This window comes from Cajanus cajan, chromosome 4 (assembly GCF_000230855.2).
Source record: "Cajanus cajan strain Asha chromosome 4, NIPB_CcT2T_4, whole genome shotgun sequence".
NCBI classification, from domain to species: domain Eukaryota; kingdom Viridiplantae; phylum Streptophyta; class Magnoliopsida; order Fabales; family Fabaceae; genus Cajanus; species Cajanus cajan.
The window spans coordinates 76,456,718-76,479,664 of record NC_138520.1 but is presented as its reverse complement, the minus strand read 5'-3'; the positions used below and the strand labels follow the sequence as shown (position 1 = coordinate 76,479,664).

Sequence of the window (22,947 nt, the reverse complement as noted above, 5' to 3'; positions counted from 1 at the left end):
ATCTGAAATCCGCAGTGGTCTCCTTTGGCTTGGGTGTGTTGTTAATTGCTTGTCTTGCTTTGCGTTGCATCATTCTCTTCTTCAACCTCTCTCTCTCACTCACTCACTAGTCACTCCCTCCCAATGACCAACTCCATGGGTCCCCCTCCCCCCAAAAACCCTAATCCACCCTCTTCTCTCCCAGACTCCGCCCCACCGTCACTGCCTCCAGACTCTGCACCACCGTCAATGCCTCCTCCTCCGCCGCCTCGCGATTCGCCAAACCCTTCCTCTCAGGGCGTGGCGGTTCCCTACAAGATTCCTCCGTGGAGCGCCGCTCCCTGCCACGAGTTCTACCTGGAGGTTCTGAAGGACGGTTCCATCATCGACAAATTCGACGTCTGGGAGAAAGGTGCTTACATGTTTGGGCGATTGGATCTCTGCGACTTCGTGCTCGAGCACCCCACTATTTCTAGGTTTCACGCTGGTACGCCACAAAACACAACCACACTTTTCTATCTCCGTCTCTTTTTAATTGCTAGTAATTTACTCTTTAAATCCATTAGATAAACATGCCTGCAATCTAACATTCCGACTTATTTTAAAAGTGTCCAATGCATATTATGGCTTTAGGGTAAATTTCTCCAACAGCACTTCTACAAGAAAAAAAATAATAAAGTAAAATTCAAGTAAGCTCTTTCATAAGCTAAAACTAACTTATGTATAAGTTAAAAATTAGATTTTGGATAAGTCTATAGGATAGAGTTTCTACAAATTAGGTTGTGGAGGACCTTATTTCTTTTTTCCTTTCAGGAGGGAAAAAAAAAAATAGGAAGGAAAACCCAAAATAAGTTTTTATAAGTTAATACTAATTTATGCAAGTCAAGAATAAGATTTGGGAGAAGCCAATAGAATAGAGTTTCTATAAATTTGCATATGCATAAGCTAATTTTAACTTATGGAGAAATTTATTTCATTTTTCTTTAATACTTTTCTCTTCTTGAAGTGTTTATGGAGAAGTTTACCCAAACATGCCTTAACCATGCCATTTTTTGACTGACTTAGTTCTTAGGATAACTGTGCAACTCTCAACTGACTAGATGATCATGTGCCATGTCCATGACACCTAACCAAAGGAAACCCCTCTTGATCTTTATTTTGCAGGCTGTTGTATATTCTTTAACTGGTATAAAGAATAAGCAGTTAAATTGTTCACTTCAAGAATATTAGACTTGATTACTTCCTAGCATACGCTGGATGATGTAAACCTTAGCATGCCCTATCGTAATAGCCAATGTTACTGGATTACCTTAGCTGCATCCATTTTGAAAACATCTAGTCGTAGTAAAGTTAATAAGTTGTGCATGACTTTGTGAATTTCGTAATCAAATTTCATCCTTGCTGGTTAGTTTGTTACATTCTTGTTCAAATCATAGGATTTTAGTTTTAGGTATTGAAGGAGCAAACTGATAGAATAGTACTTTGAATAATATTCTCTTTAGTATTCTAATTTTAATGTGTTGCAATTTTGATACAGAACTTTCTTATCTATACCACAACTATTTCATAATCCTAAGTAAATAGGGAGACAAATCATGAAATAAAAGGAAATAGCTAAACTATTCCTGACAAATAATGCCCAAGATAATCTAAATTCTTTTAGTATATAATCAATATTTTAACAAATATCTTTCACAGATTTTAACAATTCATAAAGCTCATCCATGATTCTTACCAAGGTTTTTATTTGTCTTTTGTTAGTTATACAGTTTAAGAGAAGAGGAGATGCATATCTCTACGATCTTGGTAGTACCCATGGAACCTTTTTGAACAAAAATCAGGTAATACACAGCATTTTCTCTCCCTTCTAAATTTTAGTGATACTTTCTGTAAGATCTTTGAACATCAACTTTTTTGTGATCTCTACCTGTTCCTTACTATTTTCATGTTAGGAGAATATACTGTGGCAGAGATGCTGGAATTGTTTTTTTTCCTATTTAAGTTCTTATTCTTAAAATATTTTTTATCTGAATTCCCCTTCCTGCTATTTAATGTTTTTATGTAAGGCATAATGAGCCAGTTTGTTTAAACTTGAAAATATCAATTTAAAAAAAAACACTTTTTAAAATATTTATAACTTTATAGCATCAAATGACGTTACTCCTTTTCCTTTTTCCTCTTGGCTTAGGTGGAGAAAAACACATATGTTGACTTGCATGTTGGTGATGTCATTCGATTTGGCCGGTAGGTATTTGTGTGCTATTGTTGCTTGTAAACAAGTCTATTCCTCTAGTCCATACTGTTCTGGTTTCACTTGAGCCATTATTACTTATTATTTTATTTGGTGTAATAGGTTTATTTGTTTAGTCTTTTTATGAATCATGAGTTAGGTATCTGTTAGAATCTATGCAGTAGTTATCAAGCCATTAAAAAATGTTGCTAGTTGCAGCTTTTTTGAGGAACACTTGCTTCATATTTAGAAATTTTGGAGTCCAGTTGAATTGTGATGTGCAACAAATCCATTTGAATTAGTACATGATGTTTTACCCTCAGGGTCTTTATATGGTTGTTGCCATTTCAGATTTGTCTAGAGATTGATGTTGTCATTATGCATTGTTATTCTTCAATGCTGTTTTGCTGCTTCTTTATAGTTTTTGTTTTTAGTAATCTTCTGGGGGAGGACATGCTATCCTTCTGTCTTTGAATTTCTTTCTTAATGCAGTCGTCTGCAATTTATTGTACCTTGCTCTGTAAATTCTGTTAGACTCATTAGGCTCAATGTTCTTTTATCATTAAGAGCCATTGGTATTTGGTACTGAAGTTCCATCATTGGAGACTTTGTAGTTGATTTGGAGTTTCTGATTGTTTTTTGTTTTTATTGATTTTGAACTACTTTTTTTACAGCCTCCCCCACTCACTGTTTTTGTTGTTCATTATTTTTTTACCCTGTTGGTCAGTGGGAAAATGCCAACAAGAGCATAAGTATTTTGGGACGAGAATATTATAGATGGGTGGATAAAAAAGAAAAGATAACCAAATTGTTGAATATATTGGGGAAAAGATGATAGAATGTCTCCTAAAATGGTATGGGCATTTGGGAAGAACATCAAATGAGGCCTTACTAAGGACAATCAGATGGAAGATAGCTCAATAATTAGAGGTTGAATAAGACCAAGGAAAACTTTGAAAGAAACCATTACAAAGATTTTGATTATTGTTTGTGTTAATTTTTTTTAATCATTGATTATGTTCTTTAAATGTTGAGTGTAGATGTGAAGATGATAGGATTGAATAGATTTTCATCTACAAGGAATTTCATTTTCCTAATTTATGTTTGTATATATTTATCATTCATCATTCATCATGTATTAATTTGCAGGTCATCTCGCTTGTTCATTTTTCAAGGACCATCTGACTTGATGCCTCCTGTAAGATCTCGTGTTCTTTTCTTATATTCTTTTTCATTACATTTCTTTTTTTACCATTTTTCAATTTGTTTGGCAAATGTGTCTCAGTATCTCTCTTGAAAGGGAAAAAAATGTGTTCCAGCTCCCAAAATTTTATGTGCTTGGGATTAATTGCTTTGCACACACTCCATTTCTTATGATTTCTTTTTGCAAGTTACTATCTCGGTTTTAGGTGTTGATTTACATTGTTTTATATTTACTAAATGCATTTTCTATAAATTTGACAAATCCTCTGTTCAGTTCTCACTTTAGTCATTATGGACAAGGGGTGTTGGGCATTTATTGGGAACCAAAATTTAATGACAGACAAACAATATATTTCTGATGATCTGAGGAAGAAAATCAAGAACAAAAACTTGGCAGCAAGGCTGTCCATCATGTAAACATGCTGTGCTAGGAACTCCTAATGTAATGTAGGATAATTCTATAGTTTTAAAATATGATTAAAGAAAGTCATATTGCCAGGGTTTGGGTAGTTTACATGAGGTCTTAGGTTCAAATTTCATTGCCGCCAATTGTATACAAAAAATACAATATTCCTTCTTTACTGGCTTATCTACACTTTAGCCAATGTGATAGCGAGCTTTGAGGGCAATCCTTAACCCTATGACAGGGTTGCTTGCTGCCTTGTGACTCAGTAACTATGCCTGTGCTTCTTTTCTTCACCCTCTCTTTTCTTAACAAATTTCATCTGATTATTACTGTGATTAACTCTTCTCTTTTTTCATGTTGGCTTTGTTTTGTAGGAAACTAATGTAAAACTCATGAGAGAAGTGAAGATGCATGAAGCAATGCTAGATAGGGAAGCTTCAGTCCGAAGAGCAAGGCAGGAAACATCTATTGCTGAGGGTATATCATGGGGCATGGGTGAGGATGCTATTGAAGAAGATGAGGTTTGTAGAAGCTTGTAATTATTATTTACATATGGAGTATATGATATGTAAGATTCCTCCATTTAACTACCTACATCTTCTGATTCATTAATTTGATGGATTCAAATTTCAGGATGATGCTGAAGAAGTGACATGGCAGTCATTCAAAGGACAACTTACAGAAAAACAGGAAAAAACCCGTGAGAAAATATTAAAAAGGATGGAAAGGGTGGGTCATTCTTGATAATTTGGTTTCCTATGCTATGCCTTTCATTTTGAATTATGATCCACATACAGCTGATAGATATTAAACACTGTTTTATTGTCTTTGATTTATATGCAAAAAATATAACATATGTGATACATTTAATTAAATATTTAATATATATACCAGTTCAACCACTGATTGGCTAGTTCAATCAATAACTCATTAATACAGTACCCTACCCAAATTGAGTCAATGAAAGATATGGTTTTGACAACAGTTTAAAAGACATAAAAGGCTGTTGAGTTATCACGTCAGAGATGAGAGTTAGCTAAGGCATTGATCCACATGAGAAATTCACCAACTGATTGATCTCCTTTTATGGTGTTGCGTATTTCATGAGCAGCTGCCAAGCTTGAGCTTTCATCTTTTCATGAAAGTGATTATGAATCTTTTCCCAGAGTTACCATGAATATCTGGAACCAATGTTGCTAGTAGGAACAGAAAGAAAGGGACGATTGTAGCCATGCAAGGGACAGCTGGTCCTGCAACTTCCAGACAGTGTATGCAGGATTGTTGATTTCTGCCTTGTAATCAGATTCAGAGAAGAACCACAAAGGAATTTGAGGTGAAGCTACAAATTGATGTAGCCGATGACCTTGAAGAACTGGTTCAATTTGTAGGAGTCAGACAAGAAAATTGTTGTCATTTAGTTTATTCGTCATCTGGTTGGACAGTGCTGGAATAGTGCAATTTAAGACATTGCAGATTTGAATTGAAGGAGGTCCTGGTGGTGGATTTGGATCCATAACCATAAGAGAGGCTCTAGAAGCTCATGATTCCACGTAGAACTTTAAAAAGAGAATGAGATGTTACTTCTCTGAAAATTTGATACAAATGAATCAAGTCTCCGTTTAGAGAGTCTGATATTTTTCCATGTAGCCTTAGACTTCTCTAGGAAGCTAACTATATTACTAAGAGGCTCTAACTAACGTACAGCTGTCACTACAGACTCCAACACCTACTAATCATCATAGTATACTTGTAAAGCTTATCGTATATTTGTGCAGATTGCTAACATGAAGAAAGAGATAAATGCCATACGAGTTAAAGACGCATCTCAGGGTGGATTAACTCAAGGTCAACAAACCCAGATTGCTAGGAATGAGCAGAGAATGGCTCAGGTAATGTTGAAGAAAATAAGTTAGACAAGAATCTTGTATATTGCTATTCATATTGGGTCATTTTGTTTAAACTTAAACAAAAGTAATCATAAAAAGAATTGTTTTTAAAAAGCATTTTTTCTTCTTTAAAAAGCAGAAAACTGCTTATTTTTAATATAAACACGTTAGACAAAATGACAAATACATAAAAAGGATAAAGCTGCTTATTTTATTAAAAAAAAACTTTTTTAAAAAAAGTTTAAACAGACCCATTCTGTGATTGTCAGAGGTCTTGGAATTAGATTTTTTTCTCATCAAGCCATTTTGTTGATAATTGGGTAAATATTGATCACACAAACTGATAAGCTGACTTTTTTTTCTTCGGGATAGTTATCGGAAGAACTAGAAAACTTGGAAGAGACACTGAATGATAGTATTCGAGAGAGTATTGGTGCACGCACAGGAAAGATGTCTCATGGGAAGAAGAAAGGTGCAGTTGAAGATGAAGAAGAATATTTAAGGTATAATATCACTGGCAGAAGAAAGTTTTGTGAAGCTGAAATTTATTGATAAGATGTTTTTATGTTTGAATATCAATTGACAATAACTGCAGTTTTTAACAGCTAATAGCTGTTTAATGTTTTACTTGTTTGTATATATTTCTTGGAATTTTTTTATATATTATTTTTGTGTTTTTTGTGGAGTAAAACAAGTGCAATGTTTAATGTGCTTGGTTGGCTCTTTTATACTGCAAGTCTACAACATTTGTAGTGATGTGCCAAAACTAAAATGATATTGATAATTACCTTGCATTGTTCAGTGATGATGATGATGAATTTTATGACCGTACAAAGAGAAAGACTGCACATCAGAAACCTGGTGACAACCAATCAGTTGAGACTGCAGATAGTCTTCTTGATAAGAGAGATGTCATCACCAAGGAAATGAATGAGAAGAAAGAGTTGCTTATGATTGAAAAGAACAAAATTTTGTCAGAGGGGGCCACACAAGATGAAGTTGATGACTCACTTGATGCATACATGTCTGGGCTTTCATCTCAACTAGGTGAGAGTTCCCTTAACTAAATATGTGCCACAATTTCATTTATAACTAAACATGTGTTAAGCTTCGAGCTTTTTTAGTTTATTTTGAAGTATAATGTCTTTGATAGAAACAATTTCATTTATCCACATTTTATCTACCATTATATGCAACAATGTGTCATAAGCTGCAGATAGAGATTCGTCTTGTGCTTATCCATTCTGATTCTTTTCTGTCAGTGTTGGATAAAAGTGCGCAACTTGAAAAGGAATTGTCTACTCTTCAGTCTGAGCTGGATAGGATATGCTACCTGTTGAAGATTGCTGACCCGACAGGAGAAGCTGCCAGGAAAAGGGAGTTGAAAGTACAAGAACCGAAACCAATAAACTCTGAAGAAGTTACCTCTACCATCAAGAAGAAACCACCTGCAGAAGCACAGAAAAGCAGGGAGCCTTGCGCAAAGGTGGATAACATAGAAGCACAGAAAAGCAGCGAGCCTTGTGCAAAGGCAGATAACAAGAAACCACCTGTGGAAACCCAGAAAATCAGCAAGACTTCTGTCGAGGAAGATGGCTCTGTAGAAGGAGAAAAAGCTGCAACTTTGGGTGTTGACAAGTTGGAACCTTGCTCTGACAGATTGGAGGCTGAAAATGTTGTATTTGCTGTACCAAAGCCCCAATGGCTCGGAGCTGTAGAGGATAGGGTAACAGATGATACCCAACAGTTGATGCCCTCTCTGCATCAGCATGAGATGGAGGAGTCCAATCTGTTTGTTGACTATAAGGACAGGAGCAAAATGTTGGGCAGTGGTGATAATTCAAAGACTTCAGTGGAATCTAGAATTGAGTCTGCTGCTCCTGGTCTAATTTTAAGGAAACGGAAGCAAGTTGAGACAACTGCAACAAATAGTAATGATGACTCTCAACAATTGACATCTTCCACTTCAGGAGAAAAAATGGCTGAGGATGCCGTTGCACTATTATTAAAGCACAATAGGGGACTGTATGCTGATGATGATGAGGAAGGATATGAAGGTCAAGAGAGGAGGAGGCCTAAAAGAGTGCTTGGGCCTGAGAAACCGTCCTTTTTGAATAATGAGATGGATTATGACTCATGGGTTCCTCCTGAAGGTAAGCACATTTAGGTTCAATATTCTGACCAAGTCTTGGATTGTCACATTTTTTTGCATGACCGTACATCCCTTTGCTTTGTGCAGGACAATCAGGTGATGGACGCACATCCTTGAATGATAGATACGGCTACTAAGTTTGGCTGATGTGCACAGCACTGTTCATTACAAGAAAGAGGTTTAGGCTGTACGTTCACCTAAATATTGATGAGGGATCAGGCTTACCCTGCTCGGCATTAATGAATTTGAACGTAGAGCTGGTTGTATGACTTTCAGTGAGTTGGATCCTTTGTTAAATAGAAGTAAAAGGATGATAAAGTTTATTGGTGAAAGGACTTATGTATAACAGACAAGGAGGGGTGAAAGCACCATGTGAAATATGCGACTGACAGGCAATGACTGATACCCTAATCAACTGCTTGCTGCATGTACAGCCGAGTAGCGAGTACTTCTGTTTGTGAGAAGTTGGAAATGAGGCAGGCCACGCCATTCCTAACAAAGACCAATGTACATCATGTATGCATGCTTGCTACTGTCCTTTGGAAAGTAAGGACTGCCTCGATGCCATTATAAATGTATTCCTTAAAATATGTCGGTGCTTTTGAGGAGTGATTTGCATGCACCCTACAAAATCAATTATTTTCCTTTTCTTGTCCTCTCTAAACATGGTAAATATGACGAATGATATGGAGAAGAAATACTACTGGTTATAAGCATGAGAACATTAAGTGGTAACAGACTTTACAGATAATATTCTTTCGTTTATTTTATGTAAAGTTTTGAGTGATGAAAGATTTTAAGAAAGGAGTGTAATAGAAAGTAGAAAGAGAAAATAAGTAATTTTTTGACTTTGGATTGAGATAGAAAAGGAGAAAAATTTGCTTATCTAAGACATTTATTCCTATTAATGTTTTTTACACAACTTAATCAGAAGAATAAATTTATCATTTCCGCGTGGTTTAACAATTTTTTCATAAATTTCTTAATTTTGAAGGAGAATATTTTTTGGCATGGAGTAATTATCTCTTCTCCCAAATTTATGATATTTTCCCGTTTAGTTTCTTCTCTAATAGCTTCTTAATTTACCAATAGCTTCCTATCATTCTATGCTTAAATCTAGTGACAATGCTGAACCATATGACAAATCATTTTCAGAAACAAGGGACAATACTACACCAACTGGATTTTCAGTTCTGGTGCTACAATAGAGCAAAGCACAATTCATCGGTTACGCATATTTCTATTTTTAATTACATGGAACTATTTATGGAAGGGCACAATAAAATAAAGTTAAATTACTCGATCTCTAAACTAATTGAAAATTTTAATATAGATCCCTAAATTAACTTCAATTGGGTCTTTAATCATGTAATTTTTTTTAATTGCATTCCTAAAATTTTTTAAGTTGGCACAAGTTGTCATTTCCATAACAGTTTCACGCTGTCAGAAACTAACACAGTAACACCATCAACCTATTTTTTTAGTTTAAGAACCCAATTAAAAAATAATAATTTGAGAACTCACTTAAAAGTCCCGAAAGTAGGTAGTTTAACCTTAAAATCAAAAAACTTCGAGCTGTATCGTGATTGATTAGTAGTATACGGGACAAAATTTAACACGCATTCGTGAGCCATTTCATCGTTATAGTAAGCAATGCCTTCGCACTCTAAAATTTTAGTTATCGTCTCCGATGCAGGACTATGCATCACATCACCAGAGTAATCAATGAACAGACGCAACAAAAAAATCTCGGGGGAATGTATCGGCTCGGGGAAAATGAAATGTATCGTTTATCATACTTTGTCAACATTAACCATCTTGTGCTTTTAACCCATATGCCACTGATTGCAGTCACTGAAATTGTATAAGTTAATACATGTACACTATAAATCATGTAGGTACATTATTTCAAACAAGCGTTTCTTCATATTTACAAAAGAAAAACTTGTACAATGTGAATGAACAGTGTAGAATTCTCTGGATTTTAAGATGGTTTGTAGCTATCCATACCATAATTTGCAGGGTGACTTGGGAGCTGAACTATGTCACAGATTTGCCACTCATTGTTAATGATTCTCCAGACCCTTAAAATTAATAAATGAAATTCATTTTGCATACTTCAGTGTCCGAAATGCAAATTTTAACCCTTTGGCTTTCCCAAGCCTCCTGAATGCTGCACCAGCTTCAAAAGCTTTCTGTCTCGTATAATATGTGTACACCCTCAAAATCTTTATTCATCCGTTCATCAGCAACCAAGTTGGGTAACAGGTGAATTCCCTATCACACCACAAAGGTCCTCCTCAAGGCTCTGGATGTCTATGAAGGTATATACAGCCATTGGAATAGCCTCTATAATGAGTACTTTCAGAAGAGGTCCTTGTCATGCTCTCAGACACATAATACGAGATGTTGTCAGTAAGCCCGAAAAGACAGATTCCAAGCCTTACAAAAAGGCAGCAGATGGGGATCAGTTGAAGAAATATGGTGACTCTAAAACATCCCTCAAGTCAAAGTCTCCCCGTTCAGGCAAGGGTGGAAATGATAATGATGGGAAAGACCTCTGAAAGCTCTCCAGTAACTGTTGCAAAATAAACAGATGAGAAATCCAGCAATAATGTATATATCAAAACAACATAAGATCAGAAAATTTATGATCGAAATCTATTTAAAAATCAAGATGACACTCTGATTCCTTTTCTTTTGCAAGCTTGACAAAAAAATTCCCGAGATTGCATCTTGTCAATTAACACAGTAACATGGTTTTCCCATCTTTGTAACCAATGAAGTATTATTCAAATCCCAGAAAACAAAGCACACTCCCCAAAGAAATATCTGTTATTCCTTTACAGACTTGGGGAGATTTACAGTAATGAAATCAGTTTCACCACAAATATAACTAATACCTAGGAACAATAGCATTGGATATAATTTATAAATAATGAGCATTTAAACCATACATTTTCTAGTACTGGGGTCTCGTAGAGTTCTACAAACTTCTCTCTCAGTATTCTGTTCATTTTATCCACATCGCATGCATGCGTCCAATATGAATCATGAACCCCTACAAGCACGTAGAATTATTCATCATCAGTATCATAATTTTATAATGATTAAAAATGAATTGAACCACAAGCTTTCACATGGTTGGGACATTTGCTTGCAAATTCCCAATGTAGGGGTTTAATACCCCTACTATGATGGAACATCCCATTCCCTCCCTCCTTCACCCCCAGCACCACTTTAGCAGTGGGGCCAGCCATAGTAGAATATATGAATACCAGCAAAAGAGGGAACAACAGAAAGAGCCTATCAAGGAAATACCAGCAAAATTCAAGCCTTCTCTTTTGCAGGCAACTGCAGTCATCATCATATGAGAACCATCAAGTGAATGAACAAAATTTGGCGGAAATGCTGTTCTCTGCCTCGTGACCATGACCTAGAATATATGAATAAATCAGGAAAATATAATTTAAAATACCAAGTCCATAAATTCATCTTTAAGGTTAAGATGGAAATTGTTATTTGTGTTGGGGGGATCTAATGTTACTCAAAATATATCCCATTCTTGTACCTATAGAATGGTATTGAAGTTACTTACCTTATCTGTTTCTCGTTGCAATGTCAACATTTGAAGTGAAGTTTTGATCTACAACCATATAACAATAATAATAGATTATTAATCAATAGAAAGCCTTCAAATCCTAGGAACTTGAATTGAAGTATTAAGGACATAATTTCAAGAAAATCCTATTGCACTCACGATATGCTTTCCCAGTTTATGGTAAGGTTGCACCACAGGAAGTCCAAGAGGAGTGATCCAGCGCACTGGTTGATTTTCAGATGCAATTATCTGTTCCAAATGTCTTGGTCATTATTATATCATAAAATAAGTACATAATTCCAAACACACATCATTTTATTCTTCCTCTCCATGTCCAGGTATAAGAATATGTAAAGTGCACATGTCAGTACAAGGAGTAATGCAACATACTTTTGCACAGTCACCAAGCCAGTGCATGATACCTCGTGCACCTTGAAACATCTCCTCTAAGGCAGTTAAGGTGACCTGAGAAGTGAGAAGGGAGAGGTGAATAAAGATGAAACCAAACACCACATACTTACCTATCCAACAGGGACTAGGTATTTAAAACAGTCATTTAAAACCCTCAAACCTTTGCAGCATAACAAGAAGCACCAAAGAGCTCAGTATCATCTGAAATGGCATTCCTTTCTTTTAATCTCCTCTTAATCTGCTCCCGTGCACCAATATAAGTGACACCATACACTGATGTCATCACTGTCTGTTTAACCAATTTTCTATCCACCTAAACAAGTTCAAGATCAGCCAAAAATCAGTGGAGATGAAGAGAGAAAAGAGAAAAGCACATCAACTAGAATCAGATATGCCATAAATTATTTTCATTCACGTTTCTGATTCCAGGAAAACTATATTTACACTTTCCAACAACTATAAGTAATCTATCTCCTTGCATAAATATGAATTTTATCATATTAAAAGAACACTAGAACAGACAATAACCTGATTAACTAGAGTCCTTGCATGAAGAGCATCTGGAAAAATTGCAGGATCTTTCTGAGCATCCCTTTGCATCATGTTTGATACTCTGCATAAAAAAGATTTTTCTATTAGTGAGCTGTTTATTTTGAGAACATCCCTCTCACAAGGGAAGATTCAGGTCCAAATAAAAAAGAGGGTTATGAAACTAAATGAAAAGAAGAGCTTTCCACATATCAGAATAAATACAAATAAATAGAAGATCCCACTGTGGGACGGGGCGGGTCGGGCACGGGTTTCATGATACCCGTCCCCGTCTCCGCGAGTTAAACCCATTCCCGTCCCCGTCCCCATACCCGTCAGGTATAGATTTTCATTCTCATCCCCATCCCCGTCGGGTATCGGGTATACCCGTACCCGTACCCGTACCTGTCAAATTTTTTATTTTTTATTTTTTTGTAAAAAAAATATTATTTTTAAATTATTTTTTTTATTATATTATAATTATAATTAGGTTATTTCTTTATCTTATATTATAATAAATAATCACATAAAAAATATTAACATTTTTTAATATAATTAAATTGAAAGTGAGTATTAAATTAAAAATGAGAACGGGGACGAGGACGGGTAGGGGGGGTAAGTACATACCCGTACCCGTACCCGATTTAATATATCGGGTTTTACCCGTACACGTACCCGTACCCGGTCAAACCGTGTATTTCCCGTCAAAGTCGGGACGGGTTCGGGTATTACCCGCGGGTACGGGTATGTTTGTCATCCCTATTCAGAATAAATACAAATAAATAGCAGATCAGATAACATACAAGGAAGAACTACAACTTTTTTTATGAAAGAAATTTATTAGAAAGAAATACTTAATATCATGGAATGTGGATTGGATATTAAAGGAAGACCAAAAGTGCAGTTTAGTCAAATACATAAGAGCACAATAAAATATTCTCCATAGCAAAGACAAAACAAAGTGGTAAAACACTGCTTCCTTACGCTCTTCAACCAAATGCATCCACCTGAATCATAGAAAAATCCTTGGAGAAATATTTGGCGGGTCATGCTCATCGAGACTTCCCCACACCCCTCCTAAATTTCTAATTGAGAGGAATACAGTAGGAATTTGAGAGAAAATATATATATACAAATTCATAGTAGGTCCAATCTTGATGAAAAAAACATTATTGTGTTTAACTTCTATTTGCCTTCTGGGCATTATATATATTTTTCCTGCTATGTATAAAATATACTTTGTTTATCCCCCCAAAAAAGGAAACCTATAAGCAACAATACACACAAACTCACCTAGCTGCTATTCCTGAGTAAACATCTGCTGGCTTCTCTCCAGCAACTAGATTGACAGCAACAGCCCCTAACTGAAAAAAGGAAATAAATATAAATTACTGGACAGGCACTACCAATAGGCAATACAGTTATGTTCAACGAAAAATATAATGAAGGCATGCTAATTGCGAAGTGATATGGACAACATAAGCATATGTTCCACCCAGTGCCACTTTTGACAAGACCAGTTTGGACAAAGCCCAAAGAGACAACAAACTTGACAGTTAAAATCAACCAAATAGAAGACATGTAAAGAGGTGTGATATTAAGCTACTCAAGCCAAAATCATTTACAACTATCAAAATCTTCTGATTCTGAGCTACATTCAAAACTGGTATTCGTTCTCTAACTTGAATTTGAATATCCAGGACCAAAGAACATGAGCAAAAAAGTGATGAAGGCCTTTACCTTGTCTCTCCCCAAGGCAGCATAATGTTGTAAACCATTGCAGGAGCCATCCTAAGATAGAAAATCATGGTAGTATAAATAGTGATTAGTTAAGAAACATGATTCATTCTATATGGAAATGATGAAAATGATAAACCTGACAATGACAATTATGTGCATTACATGGTAAATTGATTATTGATATTAAACATTAAGTAATAAGCGGGAATAGATTAAGCAGATTTTTTTACACAGTAGTTAAATGCACAAGCCAAACGAAGGAAAATGCTTTAGGACTACCAAAAGTCCTAAACATTTCTTAAAAATTCTTATAACCATATGAGAAAGACAAGGAGAGCCTAGTGCATGAGGCTCCCAAAAATGTGGAAATCAGGAGGGGCAGATTCATGCAGTGAACCATGAGCAAAGAGGTTATTTCGGTGGCTAGAACCTGTCGCCACCATCACCATGTCACAAGGCATCAACTAACCATTGAACCAACATTCATCCTCATAAACAGGAGAAAGTTAAAATCACTTGTAAGTTGGGAATATTAGAGTCTTGTTGGATTTACAAAGAGGTTTATCAAGTTTCTCCGGGATTATATTCTAGCTGCCAATGAAATTGAAATTGTAGGGGGTTCAAATCTAGGGACTTTTGAGATGAGGGTATATCTATTGTTAGGAAATGATAACCAAAATTACTACCCACTTCTTAACAAAAAGTCACGCACTCCTAGTAATACAGTACTCCCCTATATCATCCATACATTTTTATCACTGTTGTCCAGAGGTAAGATGAACAAAAGCTAAGTGTGTATACAATGAAATTATATACAGATATATTAGGTTATTTAAAAGCCAAAGTAGCCTGATTAACCTGAAAATGAAACATGTTTAAATTGGGAGGTTTGGATTTTGCATACAAAATGGATTTAATGTGCACCCCTTTTGTCCAAGAAAAGTTTGCTCTTAATTTTTGTTTGAGTTAGGTTTTTATCATTCTTAGCTCAATGGTGAGTAACAAGCAAGGAACCCTAATATATCAAGGTTCTTCTATAGCAGTTGACAAGAAATATGATGTTCATTACATACAAAAGGAGATAATTGATGATAATCTATTTTTATAAATTTAGAATTGGTTCTCTTTCACTACTTCACCTTTTTAAGATGAAAATTCTAACTCAACATCTCAACCCAACTCTTCATTAGTTATAAAGAATAGGTTCAGATTGGGATTATGTTATGTACACTGTTTAAGCAGAAGTATTTGCCACTCCTAGTGTCCACCTGATTTATTAGGTATGGCAGTGTCATAACCTCTACACCGTATCCAAGCAAAATTTTGGACACCCCTAGCATGTTTTGATATGCTAAAGTTCATTCAAACCATGCAAATACCTGATGTACTGGAATATGTGAGATGAATGTTTCTGGTGAAGAGCTTCTTAAAGCTTCAGTTAGAGTTATGCATGCAGCTAAGCATTGCAATGGATCTTCTGCTTTCAACCACCACCGCCTCCCTTCAAGAGGTTTGTCTGCAGAATCAAATATATCTCCAAAATGATTTTCAGTGAACGCTAAACGGCCCTCAAGGGATAGTTTATCAACACCACCAGCATATAGATTTGCTAAGTGTATCTTCAGCCACTGTAGACCAGACTTTCCAAGAGGGCGTCCATTTGCAAATTCCAATATACCACGGCATAAATCTGAACCAAGGTGATTTAAGTGTGGGTGCATGGGATATGCACGCCCTCGGAAATCAAGGTTGTGTGGGTAGTAAAATCCCTCTTCATCCTTCATTTTTCGAGCTACCTGTATTCATTTTGGGTGTGTCACCAGACAGAATATGGATTACAAACTAATATACATAATGTTTAAAGAAGCTTACAGCAAGTTTAAGTTCTATGTCACAACGTTGTGAATATCTCTCTCTGTTCTCTTTCTGCACAGATTTGACTTTCCACTTCCATTTCTTTATCTCTGCTTCATTATCAGTGTCCGGCTCGTCAGGTAAAGGAACCTGCAATAAAAAGTTAAACACCATTTCAAACCATAGTCAACATAAGTCTCTTAAAGCATAACTTCAAAATAAAAAATTCATAATCCATAGACCTTTTAAGATTTATGCATAGAACTGATGAAACAAGTTAATGAGCTACAAGTTGAAGTGTTGATTGATAATAGTTAAAACAGAATAAACAAAAAGCAACCATTTAATTGTACTTACATCATCACGGTCCACCAAATCAGCAAGACGGCCCCCACTAGCCCATATCCTGTCTACAACACTCAGTACCTTCTTATTTATCCTCCATTTTGTATGCCCAAGAGTATCCAGAGCCTGATCAAATGAGTTTTATGTGTTAACGAAAAAATCCTTCCCTAATTCCTACTTCAACAAAAGCATAGTGAAAAGAATGCACACACACATTCATTCAAACACTACTCTTTGTTGAGTAACACTATATTTGCACTGTAGTATACCCAACATGCATAAAATCTATAACAAATTCAGACCTCAAATACTGGCTCTAATTGCTTCCTAGGGGCCCTCTTAACAGCTTCACGTTGTTGCCTGACACCATGAGTACGCATGACATAAGAGGGTAAAAACAAGTGTCCACCTTTGTCATAACTGTGAAAGTACAGCAAATGGAAAATGGAGAAGTCAGCACTTTAAGTCAGACATTCAGCTTAAAAAAGAAACTGTAATTTACTTATTGTAAACATTGATTCATGTGCTTGATGGTGCATAAGGAAAACCCTGATTCACATTTTGAAGCTAATTGTAATGGCAGCTGTTTGTAGGGTTAACAGTATAATTGAGTAGAATAAAAGTATTCCCGCTGTTTTCTATTATAAGCAAAAAAAAAAAAAAAAAAAACATTTCTTGTTCTTAAATATAAACAAATTTAACAACTTTTGCATCATTTAATGATATTTTTTCTAAAATATCCCTCTTTTAATGCATAATATTTCAGTTGCACTATTCCTTTTGGCATTTATAATAAGGACAATTTGGAAAGAATCTTATGAATAGTAAAATTTAAAACAAATAACCAACTTCGTTAAGATACATAAAATCATTTTTTTTGCTTATAATAGAGAATAGAGGGAGTACATTGCAAAAAGCATTAAGTATCCTCAATAGCAGGAAAAACAACAACAAAAATGACACCTGGAATTAAACAGGGTAATTCCACTGCCAATCAGAAATAATAAAACTCTGTAGCAAATATCAATTACGGCCCAAACATTACCTCAAAGAAGCTTGGAACAAAATCCTATCCCTTAGCAAAACTAGGGGCACGGAGATGTCTTAAAGATAAAACTCATTCCTCCACAACCAAAAATGCACCAAAGGATAGTATATTAAGGAGTATAATATGCTGATCATCTTCTTAACAATATTTTTTTTTTTACATTGGTTGCAGTTTGGGCCACTTTCTAGCCCCATTTCATGAAATTATCTTAAGAAAAGCTTTAAAATCATACCCAACCATAAAATTGAAATACAGAATGGCAGCAAGACAGCACATAAATGTGTAAGTTACCATACCCTGTCCAGTTGACTGGTGGAACCAACATAGGCATATAAGGAATGACCATATTTTTTGCCTGTTGAAAAATTGAAATTTAAAAAAGAAATAAATGATTTATACAAACCATGAACAAGAGCAGAGAAGGCTATAAACAAAATATACAAACAATATAAGATATTAAGATGCAATCTATTGAGAACTGATTGAACAAAATGTATATATGCTTTAGCTTTGATACCTAATAATATAAGCTAGTGAAAATTCACACCATTCTATCAGAGATATGGAGAGAGGTTCAATTGTTAATTGACAACCAACTCCAATATAGTATGTGATGTTTCTACCAAAGAAACTCAATTCATGTACTCCCAAAGACTTGATAATAAAATATGGATCCTAGGACATAACCACTAGCTACACTATGGGCTATGGCTGGAACAAAAGTATATTTAAAAAGAAGAAACAAGCTTTGATTTGCCAAGAGCATGACTATAATGCCAATGAATTCCAGGGTTAGCAGGTAAATTTTCTCCCCCCCACCTCCCCTCTCCCCCATTGAGCACCAAAAGCCATTTAGCAAAATACCTGAGACATTGAAAATAACCACTGAGCATAATACTGAAAAGATATCCTTCAATGGGGTATGCAAGGAACTATATTTGTGGGTTTGAAGGTAAGGATCTACCTTAGAAGCTTCAAGCATTATGCTCCAAACCTAATAAACCACATTGACAGCAAAATCTGCACATTTCCACAGCAGTTTCCTAAGATCAAGGGTTTAGAGTCTTCCTATGAATAGGAAGTAAGTCTATTTTATTAGGACTAATTTAAGGTAGTATCCTGGTAAAATCACTATACAAAGTCTTGCTTACAAGTAGGACTACACATGCTTAAAGTTCCCCTATATATAGATTGATTGTGAATTTAAAGTCTAGGAAATAAGCTAAACTGGCAAGATTTTCTTCTAGCTAGATTCTCAAATATATCCTTATTTCTCTCTTCTCCTAACTTCACCTGCATCCAATGATTGCAAGAATTGCCATTATTACAAGTCAGAGTTTTCCTAGCCCCAATTTAATTTAGGATCAAAATTATCAGAAAAGAAGTCCATAACACAAATCTCTTTCCAAACTAGAGGCTCATAATCTTGACAAAGAACAATACCAGAATTACTACTTGGAGATATCTCAAATGATGAACAATTCAATTTAAACTTCAACTAAAGAACAGGAGGTGATGGAGTATACTTACAGTTCTATCAAGTCCTTTAAGAATTAGAGGGTCACATTGAATAATACCAAATCTTCTGCTTGTTTTACTGTTTAAATAAAAATAATAATTAAAAAAAACAGAGCAACAATGTAAAATACTGCTGGAAATTTTAAAGGTGACTATGAGAGGCAGAGAATAAAGCTCACATGGAGTCCTTTGTCACTGTTTTAAATGAATGAACAAATGCAGGTCGGATATCAGGTGCAGCATCCAGTAATTGATCTGATGGTGGTTGTATATATGCTGTCTGCATCAGGAGCTCAATCAAACGGCTCCCTACCTGTGAAGTGGAGTGTATAGTCTCATTAAGAAGCAAATAAATAGCAAAAGAGAAATTTAGAGTCTGGGAGAGGCTACACAAACCTTTGTCTTTATGACTGTTCCCCATGGTTTTGTATCATCATGGCTCTTCATTATCCCCCTCACTGCGACTAGCTTTTGCTTCTTCATCAAATCAATGACTTTTTTTCGCAGCTTTTGTTCCTCTTTGATACCAGCAACAGACTCATCTGATTCCTTTTTATTCTTTTTATCAGCCTTTCTCTTCTGAGTTTTCTCCAAAAACTTGTGTATTCTAACCTGAACCATTAAACAATAAGCAATCATAAGGTTGCACCCATAGCAAGGGATTTGGTTAAAATACCTATAGTATAAATGTCATTCCCAAGAAAGTTCATTATTCAGACTAAACAGTAGAACATATACAGATTGAAATGAAGAAACATTGTGCTCTTTAGAAGGCCCAACCTTCAAGCCTTATACCTTAATTGTGTGTGTGAATATGTATAAGTATATGAGTCTATTTGAATAAACTTCTCCTAAGTACTTTTAGGAGAAGAAAAAATGAAATACGTTTTTCCACAAGTTAAAAATTAGCTTTTAGAGTAGAGAGACTAATATGAGAAAACTTCTACAAATTAAGTTACATAAGCTAATTTTAGCTTTTGGGAAAGCTTACTTCATTTTTTTATTTATATTTTTTGTCTCCTATAAATACTTATGAAGAAGTTTATCCAAACAGACTCCATATTAATGTGTATGTGATTTGGGGAGATATGGATCAGGTTGAGTAGCCAGTAGTGTACTCCTCATCTCCGGTTTCATACTCATAAAGATACCCAAGAAAGCATCAAACATATTCATCCTGTCTTATGATTAACACACCTGGCTACAAGTACAATCGGATAAAGCTGGCAGTTACCCATCAGGTACAGCAGATTTTTAAATAAGTACATGGTTCTTTTCTACTAAAAAAAGTATAAGAAGAAAGCCAAAATTATATTTCAAAATTAGATGAACTACGTAGGTCTTAGCCTCTTTAAGGTACTGCCCTCCCCTCTTTCCAACCTTTTGAACTTTCTAAACATTCCCATGGGTTTTATAAGGGTGTTTCGAGGTCTGACATACAAAAGAACTAGGTAGTTCCCACTTCTTTTGAACTAACACGAAAAGAATACAATCAAATTCATAGAACATAATTCAAAAAAGTATGAAATTATTTAAACTCTATGCACACTTAAGACTTATATGCTGCACAAAACAAGCATGAATAACACCATCAATGCAACATATAAAATGAACACCATAATTTAAACCATTTGTACACTTAAAGAGTTAAACAATACGAAACAAACAATTCAAAAGGAGCATGAAGAACACAATCCCACCTCATTTTCAATGGCGTCACCAATGCCACACGCAGCCTGCACAACCCTGGCAGTGCCAATGGTGGCACGCTCATTTCCAGTCATCAACAGCCCCATCAACTTATGCATGGCGATAACCGCCATCTTATCCGGCGGCAACTGAACAAAGTGCGCCGCATAGGCCGTCTTATTCTTCCCCGCAGCATACATCTCCTGTTCCTTGGCAATGGCATCCCTGAGAGGCTCAAACCAGCCAAGAAAGAGGGACTTCATGTAGGGCAAATTGGGAGCCAGCTTCTGCTCACACATGTCCATCAGAAGCTCCCTGTACTCCTTCGCCGCCTCTTCCCACACTTCAGTCTCAATCTTAACTTGCCTTCTCCTCAGCTCCTGGTACCTTGTCTGCCCCTCATTCTTCCACCTGTAACCAACCACCTCCTTCTTCATCTCCTGCAACAACAGCTCCTGAATTTCATCAACCGCGGCAACATCTTCCTCCACGTCGGTGGAAGAAACCGCCTCAGCAACGCCGCTGTACCCTCTAACGCCGAATTGGAACCGAAACTCGGCGTGGCCAATACAGTTTCTTTGGTTAGCCACGTCGGGGAAAACGTGGGTCTTGGGGGAGAAAACGGAGAGAGAGGGGAGTCTGGGAGGGTGGAGGGTTTGGCGAATGCAGCAGCAAGCATGTTTGGCGGCGTGGCGCCACATGTTCGAGGAAATGGCTGAGTGAGAAATGAGAGGGTTGTGAAGAGAATCGAGTCCCTTGGCGAAGGGATTGGGAGGGAACATCAAATTGAAGGGTTTCAGAGAGAAAAGGGTTCCAATTTCATATTGGTTTAGAACTCAAATGATGATTGCACTGCCACTGCCTCAAAAACCCTCCCTTCACTGGGGTTTTGCAATGCTTTCACTATACACCCCCAAAATAAATACTATTCTTATAAAACCTTTCTTCTTATTCTTATTATTATTATTATTATTACTACTACCTTCGAGTTTTAATATAAAAATTAGTAAATATTAGTTATTGTGATTGTGATCGAATTTGAATGTATCTAATAAAACTAGTTTATAAATTATATTAGAGTAGAAAAACTTGGAAACTTATAATTGATTGAATTAAAAATTTGATAAAATTAGTTAATAAATGTAAAGTAACATAACACGATGTGTTTAGTCATTTGAAATAAAAATATTTTTTAAATAAATTATAAATTAGTAAAATAAATTTTCTTATCGCATAAATTTATTTTGGTTAAATTAATTTAAAAATAGATAAAGTAGTTTATAAACTTTTTTATATCTTGTCACACATGTCTTTTATTGGCTAATGTTTAAGAATGATATAAATTTTTATGATTAAAATTACGGTTACGGTCTTTGAATATGATTTCATTGATTAATTTAGTTTTTCAAAACCCATGATAAAAAGACCAATTTAAAAAAAATGATACATATTTATAAATGCTAAGTTGTAACTTTATTTATTTTATTCATGAAATAAATTCTATAGATTATTTTCAATTAAATTTTTGTGCAAATTTAATTTAAGAGCATGGCTCTTGAGAGGATTATCTCTCCATTTTCCCCCTTTATTTTGACTAATAGTCTAATACTAAAGTTTTAGAAGAAGAATAAATAGAAAAGAAAAATGAAATAGAGATGATACTTATTTAATAGAGAGTATCATATATTTATTTAACTATAACTATAAAACTGGAAGAAACCGAGATAATAAGAAATGTATATAATCTTTTCTTCTTTTTTGACACCGTAATGGAAACTTATTTCACCAATTAAAATTTGATTTTGAAAATGTGAAGATGGGAATGTAATATTCTAATATTTGTTATGAATTTTTTAAAAAAAATATTTTCAAGTATTTATCTTTATAAATGTCTTTTTACTACATTTTTTTTTATCTTTTTATTCTCATATTAAAGATGTGGGAACGTAATAATTTTATAGAAATATTGAAAGTTATATTTCAACACATTTCTAATTTCTTTTTTTAATTATTTTAAATTTTAAAAATACTTCAAAGAATGTTAGAATATAATCAAACATATTTTCTAAAAATACTTAAAAATAACATTCCAATCAAAATATTTTTCTGAAATCTGATTTTTAATAATACAATATGATACCTGAAAACAAATTTCCTTAAGCTCAATTATCCTAACATGGCAATCACGTCATCTAACTAATTAATCTCATGCACACAAATATTACAGTGACAGTAAAATTACATTTAAACGTAGTTTCCTGAAAAAAGCTTTTAAGTATTTTATTTATCTGTCATATCTTATCATGTCTTACTCTCTCTCTCTCTCAATTTATATAAGTAAATAATAATAATTTTTT

At 35.0% G+C, this 22,947-nt stretch overlaps 2 protein-coding genes across 2 annotated transcripts; one reads left to right on the top strand and one right to left on the bottom strand.

The window, feature by feature from the left end:
• On the top strand, positions 1-8,607 carry LOC109790888 (SMAD/FHA domain-containing protein). Its single transcript, XM_020350163.3, has 11 exons — positions 1-466; positions 1,741-1,820; positions 2,168-2,223; positions 3,359-3,407; positions 4,193-4,339; positions 4,452-4,547; positions 5,594-5,707; positions 6,077-6,207; positions 6,507-6,751; positions 6,967-7,857; positions 7,944-8,607. Exons 1-11 carry the CDS (start codon positions 124-126, stop codon positions 7,991-7,993), a joined length of 2,202 nt encoding a protein of 733 aa, XP_020205752.2. The 5' UTR covers positions 1-123; the 3' UTR covers positions 7,994-8,607.
• A 1,016-nt stretch (positions 8,608-9,623) lies between these two features.
• On the bottom strand, positions 9,624-21,506 carry LOC109796712 (DNA-directed RNA polymerase 2B, chloroplastic/mitochondrial). The gene is made up of 19 exons (XM_020356475.3): positions 20,602-21,506; positions 19,298-19,513; positions 19,081-19,214; positions 18,914-18,980; positions 17,680-17,738; positions 16,638-16,755; positions 16,348-16,461; positions 16,009-16,140; positions 15,516-15,932; positions 14,137-14,187; positions 13,690-13,760; positions 12,397-12,481; positions 12,029-12,181; positions 11,848-11,922; positions 11,617-11,706; positions 11,455-11,502; positions 11,178-11,292; positions 10,814-10,917; positions 9,624-10,434 (listed from the first exon to the last, which is right to left on the bottom strand). The coding sequence occupies exons 1-19, from the start codon at positions 21,370-21,372 to the stop codon at positions 10,324-10,326; spliced, it is 2,931 nt and encodes a 976-aa protein (XP_020212064.2). The 5' UTR covers positions 21,373-21,506; the 3' UTR covers positions 9,624-10,323.
• Positions 21,507-22,947: the final 1,441 nt, after the last annotated feature.